Source organism: Aythya ferina (genome assembly GCF_964211825.1).
Source record: "Aythya ferina genome assembly, chromosome: 6".
Classification (NCBI taxonomy): Eukaryota; Metazoa; Chordata; class Aves; order Anseriformes; family Anatidae; genus Aythya; species Aythya ferina.
Genome location: NC_140303.1, coordinates 13144263 through 13169991, shown reverse-complemented (window position 1 = coordinate 13169991; position 25729 = coordinate 13144263). Strand labels below are relative to the sequence as shown.

General features: G+C 47.4%; 1 protein-coding gene and 1 long non-coding RNA gene across 14 annotated transcripts in view; both read left to right on the top strand.

The window, feature by feature from the left end:
- Window positions 1–25729, top strand: part of HDAC4 (histone deacetylase 4) — a 233623-nt gene that overhangs the window by 27259 nt on the left and 180635 nt on the right. For 3 of the 13 annotated variants that reach the window (XM_084522960.1, XM_084522955.1, XM_084522954.1), the window contains exon 1: window positions 22875–23257. The exons of 4 other annotated variants lie outside the window; for them this stretch is intronic. In XM_084522960.1, coding sequence (XP_084379086.1) covers window positions 23149–23257 — 109 coding nt within the window. In that variant the 5' untranslated portion in view covers window positions 22875–23148. Of the gene's footprint in view, window positions 1–3699; window positions 3723–22872; window positions 23258–25729 lie in introns of those variants that run through there. 6 more of the 13 variants (XM_084522957.1, XM_084522959.1, XM_084522951.1 and 3 more) reach the window with 5 other exon arrangements.
- LOC311438516 lies at window positions 13934–15406 on the top strand. The gene is made up of 3 exons (XR_014694157.1): window positions 13934–14115; window positions 14316–15029; window positions 15060–15406. It is a non-coding gene; the product is annotated as an uncharacterized lncRNA (long non-coding RNA).

The following is a 25729-nucleotide window of genomic DNA, read 5'->3' as shown; positions in this document are numbered from 1 at the left end:
GTACAAACTGCATTAGCGCTCGTGAGGAGTCCTGTGGTCCAAGCAACACGTGTTTGATCTGCAGAGACTGTTCTTTTCAGGGAGGTGATGCCAGCCTGCACCAAAAAGCTTTGGATGGGAGAGCTGAAAACCTTTGCAAGACCAGAACCAGGCACTTAATTTTATTTCTTCAGCTTACGAGTGAAGAAATACTCCTCCACGTATTCATATGTATGTGTAAGCTGAGCACAACCTGGATTTCCTCTAAGGAGAGCAGTCTCGTTTTGAGGACCATGGCAGCTTTCAGACTGCTACCCTGGAACCTGTGAAGCTTTCACTTGCTGGAGCTTCAAATAGCTGAGACCTTCTGTGCCAGGTTTTTATTGTACCCTCCAAAGAAAAGAATTGTTTTGTGCTTCAACTTGGGGTTCAAGCTGAAGTTCCTTCTAGGTCAGTGTCCCTGCTAAGTGTGCTCCTCTCGCTTCTATTTTTCCTTTAGATGCAGTCCTTGCACTTTGGAATTCTTTAAAAGCCTGCTTCTAAAGTAGTGTTTTAGCCTGTGATGTATCCTGCGGTGTAAGGATGAGAAGCAGCTGAGAGGGAGATAACTGAATTATTTTGAATGAGGCATAGGATGAGAAAAGGATAGAAAAGAGGCTTCTCTTTTAAAGTCAGATGATGCTATTTAAGATAGTCCTTAGCCCCTAGTGTCTCACTTGGGAAGCAGACAGACTTTTTTTTTCTGTCTGCTTACCGTGCTTCTGCTTCACTTTTGGTCAGCCTTCGTTTGACCCATATCTTCTCATGTTTGCTTCCTTAAATTAGGTTTGTTACTGGACTGTACCAAGGAGTGTGTTCTCAGTATTTATCTTAAATTATTCAGCTTGTCTTAGCGCCAGGCTCTCGCATCGATGAGGCTTGTCTTTGTGCCTGTGCTGTGGTCAGATCAATTAGGCCAGTGCTGATCCTGAAGGAACATTTCAGTCACTCTTGTGACTCTGAAAGTGATTCAAGAGCAGGGGCAGAAAATCCACTTATTTGCGGATGGATGTCAGCCATACGTGGCATTTTTCATCCTTTAAGCACAGGAATTTGGCCATCTGATTACCTGTGCTTTGATAGATGCTGTTTACCCTAACTTCAAAAGAAAAATATTGTTTTGTTTTGTGTGAGAGCTCTTGCTAAAAAGATTTTTATTTTTTGTTTAAGAAGGTTTTTGTGTCGGTTGGGAAGAAGAAGGGTGAAGAAAAAATGGCTGTGCAGTATGTTGGCCATCATATCTCCTATTCCTGTTCCTCCTTTTTGTTCTTTTCTGTGGTACTTGTTGTCTTGTTCTTTGTCCATTGGCATGTTCCTGTACGCTGCTGGCTGGGCAGGGGCCGTGCTGCAGTGACTTCGTGCAAGTTGACTTGTGGATCAGTGAGAGATGGGGTATACGAGTAATTCTTCCTCTAAGAACAATAATATTAGTATATCAGGAGACCTTTACATAATTTTGTTTTTATAACTAAACAAAATGCTGCTGTTTCATCAAGTACTGGGAAAACTACTGGGAAAACCAGATGCTTTCCAGGCAGTGCCCCCTTGTTTGCTTCAAAGTCCTTGACAGACTCGTGGTGCTGTCATGGTTTGGCTCAATGGTGCTTGATAGATGGATGTTCTGAAATGTTGAAGCACATTTTCAGCCTTTCAAAAAGGATGAAGTTGATATTAAACTTTGCAGCTACTGAAATCTGAATTACCTACAGGAAAATATTCATATGGGCTTTTTTTTTTTTGAGATGCTCCTGTCTCCCTGTAATCTATTTCAAACTGAACTAGATCAAGATTACTTAATGTCTTCTTTCAAACAAAAAAAAAAAAGAAGTGTGCTGACTGTGACTATTTAGGGATTCGTCTTGAATTTCAAGCATGATTCCAGCTTAATTTTTAATGCTTAAAACCCAGCTCAGTAGCCTGGAAGAGCCCTTCAGAGCACAGCGTGGTTCAGCAGCGCCCTGGGAGGCAGATGTCAGCCTGTGGGCCTCATACCGTGGTCACTGCCTGGCTGAAGGGGCAGAGAGGCTCTGGCAGGGAACCCACAGAGCAAACTGGGTCTGTCCAATATTTATTTCCAGCCCCTGTTCCTCTGCTGTGGCTCCATCAGAGCTGTCCTGCAGGCTGGAGGTGTGAGGCCTTGGTGCCCTCCATGAGGATGGCTGCGCCTGGCCTGCCTGCGGGGCCTGGGGAAGGCACCTGGGCAAGCCTGTGGCAGTGCTGTTAATTACCCTTTTGAGCTGCTAATTACCCTCCTGAGATCTCTTCGGGAGTGGTAAATCTGAATTTCTCAGCCCTGTTTCTGCCATCCGTTCAGCTGAGGATTTTAGCAGTGCCACCGACTCCTCCGCTAGATGGTCCTGACCACGGGCAAGGTAGAGTTGCTTGCAGTGGAGAGAACTTGTGGAAAATCTCAGTGCTGCAGCTGCAGTCTGTGGTAGGGCTGGGATCAGGATGTTGGAGGAATGACAGATGGATTCAAAGAAATCATTTAAAAAAAAAAAAATCAATCCTTACCCTTTCACTATTCAGGAATCTATGTACTCATTCTGTTTGTAGCTGCTGTGTTGCCAAACCACATAAATAGCTTTACAGGGAAAATTGTAATCGGAGTGAGGTCTAGTCTGTGAGCTTTGAACTGCTAGCCTTGGCTTCAGGTAACCATTTTGTCCTGAAAGGCTGCTGCTGTAGGCATGTAACCCCGTCAGGCTTTGTGTAATCACAAGATGTGTGAGCCTTGGGGTGAGGGGGTGTGGGGCTTGATGCCTGTCTAAGCAGTTTACTCGTTGCATTGTCTATGTTGATTTTTTTTTTATGGTATTGCTGTCCATGAACTACTGTGTAATGACTGTTTGCTCTCAGGTTTCACTTTCTAATCAATAGACCAAGATCAATGCAGTTATTTGTAAATGTGGTCTCTTTAGATATCCAGCCAGTCAGGCCGGGTGCTGCTGGGATCGGTAATGCCACCCTTAGTTCAGTTGCCTTGCTCGCTGAGAGATGAGAGGACAGCATTTTTCTATTTACTGCTGTAAAGTTGGTCCAGTTTTTTTGATCAATTGACAATTCTTCAGGCAGAGAAACCTTACAGCTCAATGAGATGCACTTAAACTAAAAAAAGCACGAAGATGATCCTTTGAGATAGATTTTAAAAATTCTGTTTGTTTAAATCATGCAATTTAAGGACAAACAGACTTTTTAACTCCTTTACCTGTGACCTTTGTTTTATGCTGGATACGAAAAGAAGCATCTTAGCTTAAAACTTTTCCGTGGTAGTGTGCTTCTGCTCTATAAAATGCCTGAGCTGCTCTTGTGGAGCAAGGTAAAAGCCTGAGCTAGACCAAGCTGATTGTCTTTCTCTTCCCTGGTGAAAAACTAGCCCAGAGCAACAAAAAGTCCAGAGCCCTTACACCAAACTCTATTAGTCCATCCAAGTCCATCCTTGACTGTCACTTCAAGAGAAAGTCCAAAACTTCCAAATACTGTGTTCTGAGCAAGGTGTCCCTGGTCTCGTACAACCTTTGCCAGGAGAAGGCATGCAATCCTTGCAGCTCAGCAAACCAAGAAGAAGGGCTTAGGCATCTGTTCCCTGCTGACAGCAAGTATCTGATTAGCATTAGATTTTTTTTTTTTCTTTCCAGCAGGTGGAAGGCCTGTTCTGCAGGCTCGTAACTCTTGACAGGTTTATCATGAAGGCTTCTTGGCAGGTAGGGGTGATGCTGCTCATTCAGTCTGCCTTCAAGATTCTGGCTTTTTTTTTTTTTTTTTTCCCTGTAAAACGTGGCTCTGTGCAGTAGCTGCTTCAAATAGATCCTGGGATCCTTTGTTTTGCTCCTTAGCATCCCAAATTGCAGCAGGTAGAACCCTCGCGGGGTCAGTATACTTTAATTGTTACCTCTGCCTCCACCAAAATATATTTGAGGTGATCTGAGGAAACATAGCATCAGTTTATATTGACAGAGGATCAGGAAGACTCTGAATTAATCCTACTTTTTTTTTTTTTTTCCCATGAGAAGGGGTTTGCATAATGTTTCTGTCCAGTCACTGGGTTCTGCTGTCTTACTCTGGCTTTCTCACCAGGCAGCTGTGTAAGAGTTGTGCTTTTAACTTTTTTACAGTTGCGTTTGTCACGCAAGACCTCAGCTTGTTTTTTTTAGCAGTTGACCAAATCACTTTCTCGCTGCGTGCTTAAAGAGAATTCCTCCTCCTCCACTGATTAATGTCTGGCATGGGGCATGAAATAGCTCTTGCGTCAATAAGTCGTCACAACCTTTGCTTGTCTCGGTCAGCGTAAATACGGTTGGACTCTAACATGCCCCAAAGTAGGCCAGAGGTTGCTAATTTTGCAGCTGCAAAGGGGCCGAGTCCAAAAGAGAGCCGCGGGATGCGTGTGCTTGGTGGGACAGCAGAGCTGTGGCAGTTCAGGTTACACCTTGGGCATGCTCTGCCACCTCTCCTCTCTGCACTGCTCTGTTTGTAGTTCCTGGAATTACAATACATCTTAAAGATATAAATTATATGGCGACAGCCTTAAGAGGAGAGTGTTTTTAGGTGCATTTGTGGTTAGTTAGTAGAACAAACGTGGTCACTTCTATAACTATGAGCAAGCTGAGTGCCTTTCTGGTTGTACCCCAGTTGCTCAGGTTCTGTTTGAATTACAAAAAGTAGATGCCACCAAGCTCAGGACAGCGCCTGCAGCAGCTTAGGGCTGTGCCTGCTTCGTGCTCCCCACCTCTTTGTGGACCATGGGGTGAGCTGAGACCTTGCTTTCCCCCGTTGCCTTTGGTCCCTTGGGAAGGCTTGCTTGTCAGATCGCTCCTCATGCTGCCTTTTTCTGCCAACAACTCTGCAAAGCAAAGCTACTGTTTGCTTTTGTCAGGGAGAACATGGATAGCATTAAAAAGAAGAATGGGATGTTTTGGGATAATTGATCAAAGTAATTAGGTAACAGTTACTTAATCTTCAGAGGGTTCCAGCAATCAGATGGAAGAAACTTCCTACGAAGCCATTTGCTTGAAAAACTCTGGTTGTGCAAATCAGGTGCTGAGTGCTTCCAGAAATGGACGGAGAGAGACCTGGTAAATAACTGCAGCTTTTAAAGACAGGTTAGAGCTGAATTTTTCAGGAAATGTAGTGACTGTGTGTGTTCACTGAGACATCAGAAAACCGGAGTTTTACTGCAAGGATGGCAGCGTGTTACAGGTACTCCAGTCACTGGTATGTTATTTAAAACTATAACTGAATGGAAAAACCAAATGCAAGCTTACTATCAGTAGTAACCAGTGTGTAGTGCGTGCAGTGTTGCTGTGGTGGTGGCAGAGTGGCACCGGCTGTGCCGCTCGGCACGTGAGCTCTGTGGCAGCCTGCAGCTTGGCGTTGGCATGGCAGTGCCTAATGAAGTGATGCTGCTTTGCTGGAGCAGCCTGATCCTTGAAAGCCGTCCATGGTTTGCCGATTAAAAAGTAAAGCAGAAAAGGAGCAAAATGAAGCAGGGAGACACGTGGAAACTTAGAGCAGCAATGATTTAACGCGACGAAATGTCCTGGTGATTAAGGCACGCTGAAGAAATGTGTGTAAGTGATGGAGTTAGATGTAAAGCAATGCTTTTCCCCCTGTTGCAGGGTAGCTGCAGCCTGATGCTTCAGACACAGGCTTCTTTCTGTGTCTGGGTTCTCGGGGAGAGGCTTGAGGGAGCTGCTAAAGAGCCTGAACCGATGCACGTCCAGCTGTTTGTCAGCGCGAATCGGAGGCTGGGATAAAGGCTGCCAGTTCGCTGAGACTACAGCAGCTTCTCCTGAAAGAATGCACTGATCTTAATTAAAAGGGAAAAAAAAAAGTCTGTTCAGCCTTTCTGGAAGCATCTTCCTTCTCCGGCTTGGATCACTGTGCCAATGCCTCAGAGCTCCCCTACCGGTGGATTTGGCACCGAGGAGACCGGAGTGGTTGCGCAGGCTTGATGGAACAAATGGCATTAGAAATATTAAGAATATTCCTAAAGCTTACAATAATGACTTATTTTTTAATTCTCTTAATCTGTGCCTAACTAAAAACAAAACCTGCTGGTGGAGGGATGGGGGGAAAATTCTTAGAAGCACCATTCCCGATGAAGGTTTTAGATGTTATTCCACCCGTTCTGAGAAGCCAGCTGCTATCAAACCAACTGTTTCCTATTTAACTTTCTGAAAAGTTGTTTGTCCTTTAAAAACCAATCTGTTGGTCCTGATGCATATGCCAGCCTCCTGCAAGCATGCGTAAGCCTGAAAGGGCAGGCCCATGTATGATTTGTAGCTATAAACACTTTCAGTGATACAGTCCGTGTCTATTTGATGAGAAAGCTGTCCACTTGCAGTTCATTTTCCTTGCCAGAAAGGAAAGTGTGGCTTGTTCTCAGCCTGAAGTAGGGATTTGACAAGCTCTCTGTTTTTTTAGTACAGGATCCTTCATCTTGTGCCAAGTTTTTGGAGTAGATGTCTCCCCTTCCCCTTCCTCCTCCTCTCTTTAGTTGTAAGCTAAATATTCATAAGGCTATTTACATGTTTTGGTCAAGCTTAACACATAATCTGCGCAGAGCATCTTTTCTCCCGTTAAAGCTTGAGGTTTGAGAATTAAAGTATTTTTTTTTTTTAATATTTCCTGGTGTAGTTTGTTTATTCCTACATGAGAGACGGATCTTGTGATGCCAGCAAAGCCATGAGAAGATGATGATGATGATGGTGATGACTGCACCGTGGCTGGCTTGGCAGCAGCCTGCCCGTACCTGCGTTGGTGCGCAGAGCCTGAGCATCCGTCGTGCTTTCATTGTAAAGTCAGCTGGCGTTGTTTATGCTCTTGTGCCATTCTTCTCCTGAGAGAAAGCTGTGCCCAGCCTGGATTTTTGGCAGAAAGGGACTCTTCAGGAGTACACGGTGCTGTTAGACAGCAACAAGGCTGGTTTGAGTTGTCTCAGGGATGTAGGGTTGTGTATTCATGCGTGCATATGTGTTTATACGTGTGCGTGTGTGCCTATCTTAACTCTCCTTTGGTTGCTAAATCTGTAATTTGATGTTTTTTGTGTGTGGAAGGAGAACATGGGGCCGTTTTGGGTTTCAAATACCAGCTTTCCAGTGGGTACGGGTCAGCTCCTGCTTGTTAGCGTGTGTGATGCTGCGGCCTGGCCACGTGTCTGTCCAGGCTCCTCCTGCACGAACTGGGGAAAATTATTCTTTAGGCATGTGTTTGGCTCCGGGCTGTGCTTTTCTGTGGCCTTGCAATGCCAGAGGCCCAGGAAGCCTGATGTTGGGTCTGGGTGTCTGACGTACCTGTAAGCCAACTGAGCTTTGGTGTGGTGTCGGCTGCATGGTGAGCGATGCTGGGCGAAGGGCAGCTAATTACAGAGGGAATGCAGCTTCCGAACTGCTGAGTAAAGCCAGCTGCGTGTTAAACCAAGGTGTGCTCGCCCCTTCCATTTCTCTGGTCACTGGAGAGTAAATAGGAGCATAAATCAGGCTGGGAAATGGGGTGGCCATTTCTCTTGGCCCTGGGGGCATCCAGCACACTGACAGCATCGGCGTACAGCAGGATGCACCGAGCAGCATTTTGTAGGTGTTTGGTTTTGGCCAGCTGGACATCATCTAGGCAAACATCAATCTTGGGAAGACTGAGACTGGATGGCGTGAAGCAGTCTGCTTTTGATGCCTCGCTCGGATTCCCGAGCTCCGGAAGAGTACGGATCTCTACAGCAAGAGGAAATCATGGCAATAATTCCATATTTAATTTTATATGGAAATAATGATGCTGTTAGCTGATTTAGACACGTGCAGAGGTGGCTTCAGCAAGGAAAAGGCTCAGATGGAGTTGTGCTGAAAGCACTCTTGTGCTACAAACTTTTTTCTCTTAAAATAATTAAATTGAACGTAGGACCGTAGGACTATTTCTCTTGAACTACACCATTTTTTCCTAATATCTCACAGTGGAAATGTTTCACAGCAGAAAGGTGCGTGTAGTGTTTTGCAACTGTCATGAGATCGTGACTGACTTTTATTTTGAAACAGGCAGAACGCTCGGTATTTGCTTTCTTCGTGTTTTTTTTTTTTTTTTTTTTTTTACTGTTTTCTTGCACGGCTGCCTTTCCATCATGTCTGCTGGCTTGTTTGCTTTCGTCCACTTGCTAGTTGTTGCTAACACCCAGGTTAGCTAGTACACTTTCTGTATTGGTAAATTTAAGTGATTTAACATCTTAGTTCCACTCCCCCCCCTTTTTTAACCATTCTGCCACCTCCAAGACGTTAATTTTGCTGACTAACTGGTGTGGAGATGGCTTTGTGCACAGGGAAGCTGCACGGAGGGGAGCTCGGACTGGGGCGTTTCTCCCAAATCGAAGCTGGCAGAGTCTGCTGGACGCTGTCACCTCTTCCCTCTGCCTGCCAGCTGATTCCCCGGCTGGAATAAGAAAATCACTGACTCGGAGCATCCACCTAGCTCATGCTTCAGATGTGTTCAGGGGTATTTGAGCTGCAAGGCTCTTAAACACGACTAAAGCAGCCCTGCCTCTGCTTGCGAGTGCTGTGCTGCCTGCACCACCACCGCTGGTCTCCGAATTGTTTCAGCTCGAGCCTTTTTTAGGCACCGAGAAAACAAAACGGCCGTGCGGGTTTGTTTCCCGGTCCTGGACTTGTGAAATGCCACCGCGGACCTCTTTCCAGGATAACAACCGCCGAAACATCTAATTATGGATCAGGCTCTGCTTCCAAGCATCACATGCTCGTAAGGCTTTTCTGATACGTCGCGCAGATTTTTTTCAAACCGCTGACCTTTGCAGAGCGCCCTCGGCTGTGCCAGCGGAGAGCACGCTGGCAGCTTGAAGATGTTTTGTCTGGCATTTGAGCAGGGCTGAAGGCTTGCTGCTGGTGGAAGCAGATGAGAGGGCAGAAAACGCAGCGCGTGCTGAGGCCGGGGACGGCGAGCGCTGCCTGACGGTGAGCGGCGGTGGCATTTTTTTTTGGCTCCGCGTTGAAAGGTGCCATTAATGGTGAAAGCTGCGGGGCTGGGAGGCAGGTGGGACGGTGATCCCAGCAGCTCCGCTGTCAGCAGCGGTTTGCAGGCCACGTGCAGCCCTTTATTAATTGCAGAGCCTCATCAAGGAGCGTGCACGCGACTCCCTGCGAAGCTGCCGCGCCGTGGCAGAGCAGCCAGATGTCACAACTCGCTGCCGAGTGCTCTCACCAGGTAGGGCTGCGGGAGGAAAACACCTACAGCTTCGCAAGGCACAATAGCTGAGCGGAGGGAGCTGGGGGTGATGCGTGTGAAGGGTATGTGATTGGTGATGCTGGAGGCTCAAGGCAAAAATAGCATCGTTTATAATAGTAAAAGTGAAGACTTCTGCGCGACGCCTTTGCATTCTGCCAGGCTGTAATGAATGGAGGAGTAGTTTGCTTACAGATGACATGCGGGAATGAATAAGCACTTGAAATCTCGGTGCTGAAGAAACAGCTTTTTCATTTTGGCCTCCGAGAAAGTCAGAGCCATGTAGCTCCTTTTTCTCACGTTGCCTCATGCAGCTTTAAATAAAAATGGCGTGAAGCATAAAATTAAGGCTCTCTCTGCAGCCTTCCATCTCCCAGCAGAGTTCACTGTTCTGCTCGTGGCGTGCTCGAGGACTTGCTATGACTGTGGCTGTGTGCTGCTTTTTTTCAGAGGATCCCTTAACCGGCTGTTTTTCTCCCCCCATCAGCTGGAGGAGGTGTTCGAAGAACAATCCAGAGCTTGGAGCTCCTTCACCAGCTACAGACATCTCATCCCTACGGGCTCGGGGATGGTGTGGGCACGGTGTCTTACTCAGAGCGAGTTAAGGTAGCGCAGGCAAGCCTTGAGCTGGAACGGGTTCAATCAGGTGTTAATTCATCACGCTGACATGTGGAGCTGTTCCTCCCCTCCATCACCAGGTGGTCGCCCTCTCCCTGTTGTGGTTGCTGCCCCGGGAATATGTTGCAGGACAGCCAGAGTGAGCGTGTTCACAGCACTGAAAGCTGGACCCATCGTGGCTTTTAGGGTTCAAATGGTGGCTGGGGTGCCCGCAGCTTGCTTCGCTGGCACAGCCTGGTGAGAGCTGGTTGCTGGCTTTTTCCTAGCTCAATTACTTACCCAATTACAAATTCTGCCTTGCCTAACTACTGAAGAGGGAGGCTAGCTTTGAGTTACGCTGCCAGCCCCCGTGATGCCTCAGATTTGTAAGAGAGCTATTGCAGTTGTGTTGCTTTAGGCACGCAGCGCAACCCTGACATGCGTTAAGAGATGAGCATCTAACGAGCTTTTGAAGGTGAAATGGGAAGAGCAAGCGCACTAATTCGGATGCTTCCAGAGAAACAGTGGGGCAGGGGCAGCTGAGGGCAGGCACAAGCCATGTGCTGGAGGAGGGAGCTGCCTTCTGCAGCCTCATCTGCGCAGCGCTGGTGCTGTTAGAGCAGCTCTGCCTGCCTCGTGCTGCTCACCGCCCTGCCCAGGGCTGATCTCTCAGTGCTTGGTTTTCACAGAACTTGCTTAGGACACCTTAAATATCTCAGTATTAGATTTGATGATGTTTTGTTATGGGAGGTGGCGTTGCTTTTTCCTTTTCCTCATTCCCCCCCCTCACCCTAAGCTGCTGCTGCTTCGTGTAATTCTTCCCGAGCTTCCTAGGAACACGATGCAGTGGGGAAAAGTTCAGAGGGGAAAGCTCCTCCTGGTAAGAAGTTGAACACGCTCGTCTCTCTGTTGTAAGATTAATGCTATTAATTGCTTGCTTGTTGCTTAATGACAGACCAGTTAAGGCATGGCCAGAAGTGCTTCTCTTCCACCAGCACAATATCCTTTCTGCTGCTGCGTTTGCCAGAGCCGGCAGCAGGTACCTGTAGTACCTGGGGGATAGGCTGCTTGAAAACTACTGTGCTCTGGAATATTTTTCCATTTGTCTGGCCGTGACTAATGCTTTCAGCATTTCTGATATCATCTGTACACCACGTAATGTAGATGTGTGCAGATTTGTGCAAGAATAAGATGGGAGGGGGGGGAAAGCCAATAACTTGGCCTTTGCAAATGGGAAAACATCAAGTTGTTATCTGTGAATGCTTTTATTATTTTCATATCCGGCTGCAACTTAAATGTCACGAGCCTCCTACTCAGAGAGGTCCCGTCAGCAGGGAGCCTTGGCAGACATTTCCAGCAGAAAGCTTGGTGGTCTTCTTCGGGCTCTCATTTTGACTCAGGGTGGCTGGGCTCCCTGTCATCTCCCGGGGTCTTCGGCCACCGCAGGCTGCTCTGCTGGAGGCAACTTAGGACGCCGCCTTAGTTTCTTGGTCAGTTTTAACAATTAAAAAAGAGATTTGTTCAGTTTCTACTAGAGGTGTATCAGAAATGCTGTTCTTCCACCTGCCTGCAGCTCTGGGTGGCTGCCTGCCTACCTGCCCGAGGGAGGCGGGCACTGCCTTGGCTCGAGCTCCTGGTGGTAGGCCGGGTGGCAGAGGAATTGCCTGCGACGTTACTCACCGAAGCCTTCAGGTATTGAAGGGATACGCATCCTGCAAGATTTCCTGTGAGTGGGCTTGTGCAGAGGAAAAAATGGAAATTAGCTCTCGGAAGAGGCTGTGCGTGACACACGTTTGAAGGAAGCCCGCTAGGAGGGTACGGCTGGGTTTATGCAACGCCTGCTGCGTGTCAGGCTCCCTTTTTCCTGAAAGACCCGCTGGTCCCATTCCAGGACAGACCTTACACCCCCAAATTGCAGCGATTGTTACTCTACCTGCTTTATTCTTCCCATGCACAGCAGGTCCCACGCTCGCTTCCCTTAAAAACAACGTGCGGCGATGAGGTTGTTGTCAGCCAAAATCACCACGTCCCTGCAGGAATCGGCCTTCACTTAAGCCGTAAATCCCATCATCAAGATCGGTCCTTGAGCAGGCTGCCAGTGCTCATCATCCTGCCTGATGGCAAGAGGTGGGAGATGCTCAGGCCTCGAGACACAAGGCGGAGAACCTGAGTTGAGTATGGAGTAATTCTTGCCACCGGGGCGCCTGAGAACCTGGATGCTTCGGCCTGGACGCCAAAGGTGCAGTTTAGAGAAACGAAGTACGCGTGCGGTAGGAAGTCTGGAGGTGGTTTGCAGTTCGGGGTCACTCGCTGCACGCTCTGAACTATGGAAAATAGTTTGTGGATGCAATTTTCCGAGAATGTGGGATTTTTGGTGAGTCAGCACAGTTCCGGATAAAATCCTGAGCATACTGCAGAGAGGGGCACAGCGCTGTAAGTCCTCAGGAACCAGCACGAGCAATGTTATTTTGCAGCTCGAAGGGTTTTCCTTCCCATGTTTTGTGTTTGAGGGGTGAATTCATTCTACCTGATAACCGTGGGGGTAGGGAATGAAATTATGAAATTAAAATATGAAATTAAAGAAGCCTTTTAGAGATGGTATTGTAATAATAAAGCTATTATGGAATTACCACCATGTCCCGTGTCTGAAATGCTGGTGTTTTGTTGCATCTCTGGGTGCTGGGGAGGGAAGCACACGCAGACACGTTCTGGAAAGAAACCTGTCATCTCCTCTGATACCGTATGCTCCACGCTCGGTGCGGCGAAGTGAGACTGAAACCTCGCTGGCATGTGAAAATCACCTGTGTTCAGCTGAATCAGCTTCATAACCAGCGCCGCACGACTTCCTGAATTGCTGCAGAGGAAGGATGTGCTGTTGACTCAGAAGGAGGTTTATAATGTGTCTGGGGACAAGGTCAGCAAAGTAGATGTCTGATTCTGAAAGTTACATGTTTACCATATGCTTTGAAGAGCATGAATCACCGGGACAGCAGAAATGATTTGGAAGCCCCAGTCTGGGGGAAGTACATAGCTCTGTGTGTGTATAACGTGCAGGCCAAAATTAGGAGATGAAGAGGGGGCACATGGTGTGGAGCTGCATTTCGGTAGGTAATAGTAACATGACAGGGCCGCGTGGAATTGCTGTTTGCATCATTACATTTGTGACTTGCTTACATAACTGCTTCACCTGGGTGCAAACCTGAGTGCTCCTCGTGGCTTATTTATATAAACTTCTGGCTGCACAGCCACAAGGGCTATGTGCAGAATAAATTTCTGACCCGAGTTACGGAATGGGATCTCCTCTCTGTGGGTTTAAACACCCCTCTCTCCTCCCTCCCCCCCCAAAAAAATCAGTCCTACTTTTTTCCTTCTGGAAACAGCTCGTTTGTCTTTAATGCCTTTTGTCTGCCTCGAATGTTGTCTGTGTGTGTGTGTGTGTGGCATAGCTGAAATTTTTATGAACAAGAATGTAAACAGCAAATCCACACAAGACTTGCAGAAGAACTCGGTAGATGTAGTGCATCATCTGTTTGTTATGTAATCTGATATAATGGAAGCGAAATAGAAACCAGATGTCAAGGCAGAGCAATTACAATTTTTCATCTGCCAGCATTACAGTAAATGTACTTTGTATTCCTTTCCCCCGAATGTGGAGTTTTATTTGTTGGGGGATTGGGAAAGTGCTGCAGGGGACTTGAGAGCTCTCAGCGTGATTCTTGCTTAAAGACTTTGTTATTCTGTACTTATGTTCTTTCATGTAATTAAGGGCTGCGTGCTACTCCAGATCTACTGGCTAGGGTATTTCTAATTTAAAGCAAGCTGAACGAAGCTGCTTCGTCCCAGGGGACCACCTCTGTATGTCCAGCCGTGTAGGTTATATGGTCAGGTTGCAGACGTGCACTAAATTTAGCATTCCAAGAGAAGTTGCTTTCTTTATCATGCTTGATTAAGTTTTGTAAGAAAATCCTGTCCAAACAGGTTTGATGCAGGCTCTGCTGTGGCTTCTCTAGCTGAAGAAATGTCTAGGAGGAGAGCAGATGGAAGCTGCGGTTAGCTTGTTTTCTGAAATTCACTGTGTGACTGGGAGGATGAAAGGGAAAATGGATAAACATTGATCCTTTCTGTTGGGGAAATGGATTCCTCCACTGATAGTTTATCCAGGAGGTTTATCTCTGCTGCCTTCCATTAAATAAGGCAACCCCTTGGCTGAGAGAGGAATCGATAACCATCTATCTTCATATGCATCTTCACAAGTTGAAGCATATATAAGATCTCGGGGCGGTGAGTGATTTTAATTCCCCTGTTTTCCCCTCGTGTTTCTGAACCTCCGTGTTGCTGCTGCTGCAGACTTTCTCTCTTCCCTTCTGTATTGCTCAGTCTGTTGAAGCTCACGGGACAGCACTACCTGGCTGGGGTGGAGTTCGTGCTTGGCAGAGGCCAGGGGGGCTGGAAATGCATTTTTTTTATTTTTTTTTGTGCAGACACCAGGCCTCGGGGGAGCAGGAGAGCTCCGGGAGCCGCGCTCTGCGCTGGGCATTCCAGGCGCGTTCGGCAGGCTGGCTTTGGCACCGCTGATTTACAGTTCCTCTTGGTGCTCTGTTTCACTGACAGCTGTGGAGTATGTTATGGATGAAGCTTTCATGTTCCCCTGAATAAAAATCTTTTTATTGTGCACTGACAGCTTTTTACTGGGTGGCTGCTGCTAGGCGTACCTTAGATGCTAAACAGGCCTTTATTTTCTGTCTCTCTGCAAGGAATAATAAGTCGGGAATCTTTCATGAACCTGCTATCTTCATTTATCTGTGTTCCATGGATAGCTTTAAGAAACTGTTAAATCACTTGTATGTTCCAGCCGAAGGAAGTGCTGGCAATGAATGAAAGATCCTTGCTTCTTTTAAGCAGCAAGTTCCTTCTTTTTAAGAGCGAGGATGCGAGATCAATGCGAGCTTTTGCTGCCAGCCTCTACAAATAGCATCCAATCCTTACTGCCTCTCTCAAGGACAACCTGGAAAGTGGACAAGAACACCTGGGAAGGAGTTCATTATCCGTGGTTACTGCTGAAATCTATCCTGATACCGTGTAATGACTTCTGCGGGGTCCAGTAACGTGGGATGTCAGGCTCTCGTGCGAAGAAGTTCTTCATGCTTGTGAATTAGGAAGCAAACGAGGGGGTTCTTATGTTTCTGCAAGGCCAGGTAAGGGTTCTTCCATTTCTGCAAGGCCAGGTAAGGGTTCTTCCATTTCTGCAAGGCACTGTGGGCTTCGTCCCTGGGCACAAGGCTCCTGGAGCTGGCACTCTGCGTGCTGCTGGGTGGCAGGCAGCGGTCTTCTGGAAATGAAACCAACACCACGTGAAGCAGTAACGAGCTTTGGTAATGAACGCTGGGCCTGGCTTGCTGGAGAGGCTGACAGAAGGCTTGGGGACTTGATGTCATCTTGCTTCAGTCCCAAGCATGGTGGAGAAGTGCATGGCTTGAGCTTCAGCCTGCTGGATCTGTATGGACCATGTCGGGTATGGAGCGTGGTGAACATCAGCAAAGGAGACTGGGATGGATGCAAAAAATCAGATCATTTCCTCCTTGATCTTGAATCCGATTTGAATATTTAGATTCAAACTTCAGATACAAATTTACAGGCTGTTCTTTACTGTTCTCTGGCTAGTGGTCTCCTGCTGTTGTCTCCGGGAAGGAATCCCTGGGGGAGCCTTCATGTTACAGCATATTCCTCTTTTTGGAGGAATTCAGGGATTTCACTACCGTGAAGAGACTTCTGTATGACTCGCTGCCTTTGTGAACCGAGAACATCTTCGGGGCCAATACGGACAGCCACGTAAGCCTGAGAGTGGTGGTAGAAGGAAATGACCTTTTTGTTTTTTTCCTTTTTTTCTAACATAAGTCAGTGGAGTGTTTACGAGGAGGAGCCTTTGGAAAGGAAAACAAGTCAACGCAGGAGCTGCTGGGCTTGGTGGCTGTGCTGCGGCTCTGTCACACTGGTTGTGACCAGGCTCCATGACCTTAATTCCGAGCCAAGGGAACCTGATTGTGCAGAGTGCTTTCTGGGGACAAAAATACTAGCAATAGCTGGTCACATGTCGCCGGGAGCTCGTACTATAAAAACAGCACTTCTGTGGAAAGCGACCTTCAGCATGGCTGCGAATGTTCGCAGTGTTATTTTTAACCTGTCTGGGTAAATTTCCAATACAAATGCTGGTGCCAATCTGATGGGTGCGCTCTCCCGAAGCCTTATCTGCTGCTTTCTAGTGCAGTGACGCATCAGGTGGAACAGCCCCTTTCGGGGCTGGCTTCTCAGGTTTGTGTCTCCGGGCCCAGAGAGAAGGAAATACCTCAGCCCTGTGCTGTTGGCGTGTAGGGTTGTAGGAGGCTTTCTTCTTAAGGACTCGTTTTAATGATTTTTTTTTTTTTTTAATTTTAAATGCTTTAACTGGGGTTTAAAAATAGACGAAGGCTGTACTTTGATTAGGTTGCTGGCACTGACGTCAGCGCATGACATTTATCTGTGTACGGATTTGTCGTGCTGTTGACTAAGGCTTTATTTACACAATTGAGGATATTTCTGTCCGCGGCGAGGGGAATGAGGAACATCTCGGCTCGGATCATGTCCTTGCCCTTAGTACTCCTGAAGCCTGGCCTTCTCCCCTTCCACTTGATTTCTACTAGGATGGCAGCAGATTTTTTTATTTTTTTATTTTTTTACACAGAATATCTTTAATTTTTTTAATTCATTTATATTAACTGACTGATCTGTGAATGCCACTGCGACATTCTGGGGGCAGACGTGCGTGCACTTGAGACTAAATGGACAGCGCTGTCTTAACGCAATTGTTGCATTTTTATTTCTGTTCTTGGTTTCTTTACCCTTCTGTGGTTAAAAAGGCAGCTTGTTGGTACCGTGATCCCTTCAGAAATACTTCTGGCCAGAGGGTGGGGAAAGAACAGGGAGACGGGTAGGCTCTTGAGCGCATGAGGAGGTGGAATGAGTGTTTGGAGGCTTCCTTCTTGCATCCTCATTTTACCTCCTGAGCAGCCTAGAAGAATCTCGCCGATGAGCTCGATACACAGTCCTTCTAGCAAAATGTTTTTTTTTTGTTTATGCTTTTTGCTTTGGAGTTGCTTTTGTTTGTTTTGCAAATATGAAAACCTCTCGAAGAAATTCAGAGTATTTTTCCCCCATGGCTCATTTCAAATCAGAAACCTTTTGAAAGATTTAACTTTTACTGTGCCATTTGAAGGGAGAGGAGTTCAGCTCAGTTCCTGGTCTTGTTTTTACTTACCGGTTTGGGAATTTTGCGTGCATTCGTGCAAGCAGGAGTAGCTCATGGAGAAAAGAGGTGTTAAGGCTACGGTGAAAATGATGATGCTTCATAAAATAAAACTGTCTGGACTCAGAGCCCTTAAATACATGACCTGGTCAACATCAAAGCTGCAAAGACATCATGCTGTGTACCCTGTGCAGCAGGAGTGTAAAATTGACTGGGGCTATGTTGATGAGCAAACTCATAGGAGCAATTCTGAGATTTTTCTTCAAAAACCAGTTTGTGTCTAAACAACTGCAACAAACTCATGCATCAAAACACTCCACCTCCAACCACAAAGCCATGTTTTCAGAGGAGTCATAAATGACTTGCACTGAACAAGGTGAAGGAAGTCCATGCTGGAACTGGTTTGCCTTTCAGTCTCAGACTGGTCTTGTACTTCAGTCAACCTTTGTGGAAAAGTTTTAAGCTTCTGCTGGAAATGTTAAAGCTTCTGCTATTGTAATACCTGATTAAAGAAATAGCTAATGCAAAAGGATTGAATTGCTGGTATTAAAAAAAAGTCTGCTCTTATGCAGAGATTATCCCATTACCACATACTTAATCCAAAACTTTTATCTAGAGAGCCATTAGGTGTCTTAACCCTGGCTTTAGCTGTTTTGCAGAGTTGCAACTTTGGTTATTTTGCCAACTTTCTAGCTCAGAGCCGGGCCAGTTCTCCAAAGGATGAGGCTTCAGCTGATGCAGCGATACCTGCTGAGGGGTGAGGAGCTTGCAGGCATGGCTGGGGGCCCAGCAGATGGCCTTTCTTAGAGGAGAGGGCAGCGAGTTTCCACGTGTGGGTCTTAATCTCAATGTCATAACGTGTTTGCCTGCTGTGGCAAATCCGTAGGCAGGAGCTGTTGCAAACGGAATGCAATATTGGGCCCCGTGGGGCTTGTTGAAATGTCTAGGAAATCGAGAGGAAGCATCAATACCTTGTTTTCAGTCTGGAAGAAAAGCTAAAGTGAAAAAGCACTCGTAGAGTAGAAACTTGGGTTGGGCTGCTTAGTTGAAGCTGAGAAGCAGAACTTTTTCTCCATGTGTTTGCTTAAGGCTACAGCTCCTAGGTTGGGCTCTCAGGTAGACCCAGCCCAAGAAGTGCAGGATTTGTGATTCAGGCTTCAAGATGCTCTCTGCCACTTCTTCAGTTCTTGCTCCAGACTTCAGGTTTGGAAGCTGACCTCTTCTTTTATCCCTCCTGCCCCTCAGCCCATACTGAATCGGTTCATCAAGTGCCTGCAGCGGCTCCATCCATCAGCTCCATGTCTGATCCTGCAAAACACCAATGCTGTTTTAAGCCTGGTATAATCCTAACCTGTGAGGGAGCTCTGAAAAGAGAACCCCGGCACCTCCTGCTGCTGCTGAGGCTTGCAGGGCTCCCGGTCATCTACCCACAGCAGGGAGCGCAGGGTGCTGGTGAAGTCAGCGAGAAAACCTCTTATCACAGCCTCCCCAAACCTCGCTCTTTCCAACTGGAAGTGTTTGTTCAGTTTTATGTTTTTTTTTTCTTTGTTTTTTTTGTATCGCCTTTCTGGTAACTGTGTGGTGAAGGATTCGGTGCACCTCTGCTGCTCATCCGTGCAGAGTGAACTCTCAGCACCGTACGGCCATCCAGAGCGAATTTTTTCCGTCCCACACCAGCCAACATCTGCCATGTGTTTTGCATGCACGAGCACATGACTGCTAGTGAAAACAGGCAAGAAAGTACAAGTTGCTTAAAAGTCTGAGGTTTTGGGGGGTGCATTTCATCCAGTATATAGCCAGTTGGTCTTTTGTCCCTTTTATATAGACGAGCTACTGCGCTCGTCTGTTTTATCGTATCCAAAATTGTGCAAATGGAAAGGAGACTTAAATGTGTGCAGTATAACAAAGCAATAAAGTACGTTAAAAAAAAAAACACACACACACAAGGAAGTGCTTAGAATTTGATTTCTTCACTGTCAAATCAGCTGCTGTAATAATGAGAACATTTCTGGTTTTGTGAGTCTTGGCCCTCAAAGGGAAATTGGAGCTGGGCTAAGAAAACAGTCGAGGGGGGCCTGCTTTCAGGATTGCTATTGAAGAGAGCTCTTAACTCAAACTGCTGAGCTGAGAGAGGCATTTTTTTTTTAAAGCTGGTGTCTGTGGTGGATGGTACTTAAGAGCTGTCAGGTTCTGCCTCCTCGGGTTTTAAGGAGAGCATTAATTTGTGCAGCGGCCGGTCTCCAGCTCTGCCTGCTGGTCTCTCGCCCTCTTCTGCACAGCCACAGGAGAAAGCCCGAGCTGAGCAGCAGCAGCTAGAAGATCCTGTAGATGGAAAAAGCTCTCCTGTATGCATAACTGAAAGGTGATGGCGTTATTGGGACTGGCACGTGTGTCCTTTGCTTGTGTATTTGAGCCGTGCTATGGAAACGGCGTCTTGGTAGTAAGTTTGAATTTGTCCTCAACACAGACAACAATAAAGGAAAATGACTGGAAACTCTTGATTAAAGGCTGATACAAATTGGCTTGCAGACTTTGTCAATTGATCATACTATTGCAGCGCTGTAGTCTATGCCCAGATGAAACACGGGTTTATTCTGTACGGCTCTTCAGCCCTACAGGGGAGCGTGTAGCTGAAGTCCGCTTGCTGCAGGAGGATGTGAGATTTGTTGCTGTTTTCTGAAGCTGTGAAATTAGCTGTTCCAGCCGAACATGATGTGTGCTGGAAGCAGCAGATTAATCACACTGATCTGTGTGTGGATTTTACCTGGCCTTGATGCTGTAGCAGGAGGAAAAGGCACACAAAATAACATCCCTTAAGCAAAGTCCACTGGTAGAGGGGTAAATCCTGGTGCCAGTGTCAGACTGTGGATAAGACGCCTGTGAAATCTGGAGGAATTATTCCACAGTGGATGAAACCTGCTGAGTAAAACCTCCGTTATCTCCACTGCTGGCCCTCATGTGTCTGTGGAATTTTTTTAATAGCACTTCTTTAATTTGTGCTCACCTGCAGGCTTGCTGCCACTGCTAAAAATGATGCATTTTCTGTGCGAGCCGAAGCATGGCACAGAGCTGAGCAGATCGCTTCATGTCCTGCCCCAAGGCAGCTGCTGCTTTCTAAAGCTTTGTGATCTTGCCCCAGAAAAAGAGAGCTCAGAGAAGCTGCCATCCCAGGGAGGGGACTCGCCTTCATTCCCTCACTGCCTTCTCCCACAGATTTTGCTTTTCCAGGGTCTTGCCTGCTGTGCTGGACAAAGGTTGTAGGTCCATAGGATGCTATTTTGGGGGTACTAGGCAGGTTATTGAAGTGAGAACATTGTCTTGCATTGTGGCTGAGCATTAAGGGTATGAGGCCTCCTGTACTGTCTGCCTTTCACTTGGGGATCTTTCTGGAGAATTTGCTCGGTGTTGCATGGGATGGGCTTGCACGTGATGGGGCTGTAATTGTGTCTCAGTTATCCGGGGAGCACCTGGACTGTGAGTTTTGGAGTGTGTCTGCTTCTGTTGAACGAGTGCACTGGGGAGAGCTGCCCGAAGAAGGGCCCAGCTAGGGATGTTCTCGTGGATTTGAAGATGAGGCAGTCTGATCGCTGACCCGTGCTGCTTTAGGCTTTTATACCATCTCCCATCTAGCGTTTTTTTTCCCGAAGAGATATAATGTATTGCCCGCGTGCACAATCCTTGCATTTATAACTTCCCTGCTCGGAGCATTCACGGCGTGCAGATGTTCATAAAACAGACATTCATGTCTCGAAAACTCCGCTGGCCTGTGGTGAATGGGAAGCTTTCCCAGGTAAGCTAGAGAACCACCGTAGTCGGCTCCCGAATAAATGAACCTTTCATCCCTTACGGGAGGGAGAGGGAAGCACCACCTTGCTGTGAGCGATGCGAGGAGTGCCTTCCAAACGCTAATTCGGGGCAGGTACCCAGCAAAGGACACGGGGCACGGCGGAGCCCTCGGTGTCTGCACCCCCTGTCCCTGTGGGGAGCACAGGGCCTGCCCGAATCGCAGCGTTATCGGTGACGGACGGGGTTTTCACGAGCAGTCTGAAAGGTTTGAAAGCAAAAGTTCAGCTGAGAAACTTGCACTTCCCTGACATCTCTCAGGACCGACGTGTATGTTCCCAACTAATGCAACACCCTGAGTTTAGTCACTGCGTTGAAAATGGATGAAAAATAGTTCTCAGCTTTTGTGGGGCGCCCCCACGAGTGTTTAAGCAACGTCGGTCTGTGTAACACAGCACCCCGAGCTCCTCTGCTCGAAGGCGCTTGGGTGTAAATCTGACATTACTGAGGGCTTGTTTGAGTGTGAAACCTCTGGCTTGTCTTGTGGTCTTGCAATTCCGTTGCGCTTTCTGCGTCGCCTCTTGGAATAAACTCCTGTCTGAAGGTGTTGGTGTTTGAACTAATTGCAAGGCAGCTTTGCAATTCCTTCTGCTGAGCGAATGTTGTACACTGCTGCCTTGGCTTGAAGGGAGTTTTCTCTACCAGTACCTAGTCTTAAACACCTTTGCATTTGGTTGCTTAGTACTGTTTTTGTGTGAGTCCCCTAAAAACTCTACGAAATACCTGGTTTTGGAGTACTGGCAAGCAGAGGTGCCAGTGCAGAGTGCTGGGACTCGATGTAACGCTGCAGGATGGCCTTCCACAGAAAGGAGGCTGGGCATCTCCGCAGTGTGGGTTCAGACCAGTGACATCCAGGGGCTTTTCCCTTCTTTTTTGGGGAGAGTTGAGCTGTGCAGGGGCCTGCAGATCCTCTGCGTGGGACAGGCAGCTCTGTGCACGCTTATCACTGAGCCAACGCTCGTGGCTGACAACCACAAAGCCCAGTCCGTAAGGTGGCTTCTTAAAAGCAGAGCCGAAAGGTGATGTCAGGTGGCTGTGCTTATTGCATCCCGCTGTGCATTCTGCACTTTTTGAAGCCTTGAAAAGCAGAGCACGATTCCCGCAGGGTGGAAGGGAGCGGAGCTGGAGGGGACATGCGAGGAGAGCGGCGTTGGGAGCGCAGCACCCAGTGCTTGGCTCCAGTTGCAACAGAGCCATGGGCCGTGTTGCTCAACGGGCAGCTCTTTAGGTAAGCATTGATTTTGCAATGCACAGCCAGCAAAATTAAACTGGGTAAATCACTGCTGGGAAAACAAAGTTGTTTTTTCTTCTTTCCCGTGGCTTCTGTCTGTGGATGAAAGTGAGCTGCAGAGCCCCGAGCTCTGAGTGTACGCTAACCAGGTTCCAGCCTTGATTCTCTTCTCCGAGTTGTAATTATATTTTTAAATGAATAAGTGATAAGGAATTTGCACGCAGGGGACACTCCTTGTGCCATAAAGTTATACTGCAGCTGTTTGGGTCCTGCTCCAATCAAGCTCTGATAAACTGATTGACCTGAACGATACAAGGTACGCACCGGTTGATGCCAGATAAAATAAACACACTCATACCTGCATTTAACAGCTCAGTTGTTTCATCTCTGCCTGTTTATAGCAGCTTCCCAGACTCATTTGCTCTGATATCAGCACTGGAGAGAGCGGGGCAGGCCAGCAGTGGCCGGGCTGTCCCTGTGTGCATCCAGCCCCGGGGAGCAGCGTGAGGATGGTGCTCAGTGAGGCAGCCCCCACCTCTGTGCAGAGCCCGCTGGTATAAATAGGTGCAGGGAAAAAAAAAAAAAAGCTTTGTTTTTTTTTTTTTTTCCTCCCCTAAGGGGGTGGAGAGGCGAGGACAGTTGTCTGCGTTTCGCCCCGGGGACTGGTGTCAAGTGAGAAGGCAAATTTAGCTCCGGTCTGTGCGTGTTTGCGAGTGCTGAACGTGAGCTCTCGCCGCGCCGCCAGCCCTGCTTATCGCGCACCTTTGACCACCTCACCCCCTGATCTCTGCCCGCTCACGGCTCCTGCTGCTCCCTGCCCGAAGAGCGCCGTGTCTCCAGCAGTGCTTCGTCTCCTCCCTGATGCTGTGAATTTTTCACTGTCTGAAGAAGTGAAACGCTTCTGGATTGCTTCTGTGCAAGGCTATTTCAGGCAGCCCGGTTCGCAGCCCTGCGGAGCGATATGATACAGTCCTACAGCACTGCACAGGGAGAGGTTGGTGGCTTTGGACACACTGCGTTTGCTTCCCAGGCACAATATAGCTTCATCTTCTATGCAGAGATGCAGAAAGGTAAGGAGAAGCTTGCAGGAAATAATAATCTATTAAAGTAGAAGTAGTGGCGTTAAAAGAAATTGGACCGTCTTTTCCAAAAGCAGGGTATGGAAACCGAGTTTGCAGTAGGACAACTCCAGGAGATCAGTGCACGTATGCTTAAACCAGGTTTTACAGCAAGGAAAACTGAGAAAATTGGCTCTGTGTTTTGTGTGAACTGCGAAAGAATAGCGTGGAAGGAGAAACAGGAGAGAGCACTAATCTGTATACAGCTGCGTGCGAAAGCTTCCCAGCTGTATTTTCTGCACGTCTTTACAAAGCTCACCTAGAGCTCCGAGCTACAGACCTTGCAGCTGCTAACAGTTCTGCTGCCTGATAGCAGCTGCTGTATTGACAAGTACATTTTTATCATGGGAGATGCTGGGGGAGTGGAAATGAGCAAGAAACAACTGTTTATATAATCCGCGCTGTATAGATCAATTACCGCGAAAACAAGTCATTCACTTGTCTGCAGCAGCACGCACCTTGAACTGCGCCCGCTATAAATAGCTGCAGCGCCTTCCAAGAAGTGCAAACTGAGTGCCTTTGTGCTCCCCTGGTGGGAGCAGGGAAATGGCAAACGGCGCTTTTAAGTCAGGACAGTTCCCACCACGGTGCCAGCGAGTGCCACGAGTCTCACTGCTCGTGCCCCTTCCGAACAATGGCACGTATAAAATAACGCTGCCTTCCCCTTTCGTCCCCTAATTGCCAAATTGGTATTCCAGCAATAAAAAGGATTTATCAGCCAGAGCTCCTCTGGGACTCTTGTAGCAAGTCAAATTTCCAGTGCATGTAGAAAATTCTCACTGATTTGATGGTAAATAATCATCGGCGACTCATCATCGTGCTTAAAGCTGCGTGCAGCAGAAACATGCTTGAGGTCAGCTCTACAGATGTGGCAGTCACCATGCTGTGAGTGGTTGACATGTTTTTATCCAAGATGGATTTGTTGACAGGCATGCAAAAAAAAAAAAAATAAACTAGTTACGAAGAGTTTCAGCTACGCAAAGTACAGAGGAGTCAAGGTACTGCTGCTTGAGCCATGGTGTTTTGGGTGATCCCCAGTTTTTAATTGCTTCACCCCATTTTTCCTCCTAGCCCAGTAACTCATTACACAGGCAGTAAGGCTTTTTTCTTGGTCGTACCGTGAGCTGGACTTCTATAGCAAGCTTTTTGCAGCCAGGTGGAGATGCTGATGACCACGCCAAGGCCTCTGCCTTTGCCTACTTCCAGTAAACGGGGAGGTTTTATTTCCCGTAATCACCATTGGGGAAGTTCACACCTGGGCATTCCCGTTGGATTGGGAAGACCTGGGAAGTCTCTGCTGTGCTGCAGGTTTGGTGTTTGCATAATTCCCTTCCTAACAGGACTGAGGGTTTAGGAGAAACGAGCTTCCTTCCCCAAATCGTTGCTTGTTAGTCCTTTATTCTTCCTCACATCTCGAGGTGCTCCTGAAGCAGCGGTTCTGTAACATCAGGGAGAAGAGATCGAGCAACCTGTTACAGGTTTTGATTTGTTTTTTTCTAAATCTGATGGTGTTCAAACACCACTCTTGCTTTAGACTTGTGAAACAGCAAACCAAACCGCATCCTTCTGCTTTGGTTTTGGCCATTCGTGGTTACTGATGTGGAACTCCTCCAGAGGTGTGAGTGCGGTTCCTTGTGCTGCCATCCCTTCCCCCTGTCGTCTTATTTGTTGTCCTTGGGCACCTAACGTGGCATTAAATTGCCTCGTTTTGCCCTTGCTGCTTAACGAGTTCTCACCACCTCTTAGCATTAATTAATGGGGGCTGCAGGGGGAACACCCTAAAAGAGATGTGCGCTCTGAATATACTTCTCACATTTATGTAGCACGCATCTTATTGACTTCAGCTTTTAAATGTCTCCATTATTCACAAGTGGTAAAACTGTGAGAGCTATCCAGGTCGTTCCGAGCAAGCGTCAATAAAACCTCCAACCACATCGCTCTCTATATGCTGTAATTTGCTCTCTCTTTAAAAAATAAAATAAATAAAAAATGTTGAGGCTGCAAAAGGGCGGGTGGTTAGGAGAGAGGAAGGTAGATTAGTCCTGTACAATATTTAAAGACATATTATAAAAAGTATTTAAAGGGTCTGCTAAGTACAGTGGGCACATCAGTGGGGTGGGAGGCTTTAGGGGGGCTGCAGAGCGGGGTCCCAGTGCTTTGGAGATCTGTGAGTGCTGCTGATGGGTTAGCTCTGTCCATACAAAGTTCCTGCCCATCCTGCATGATGCTGGGGATGCTGAGTAGCCTCTGGCTGCTTGCAGGGAGGGCAGGGTAGCATGAAGCCTCTGGAAAAAAAAAAAAAAAAATGGACATAGGAGCAAACAAACAGTGAGATAATAACCATCCTGATTTGGAGGGAATGAGGGAAGAAGCCATCGGGGGCTGATGCTGTGCACAAGCTTGATTTCAGATTGGGGATGTAAG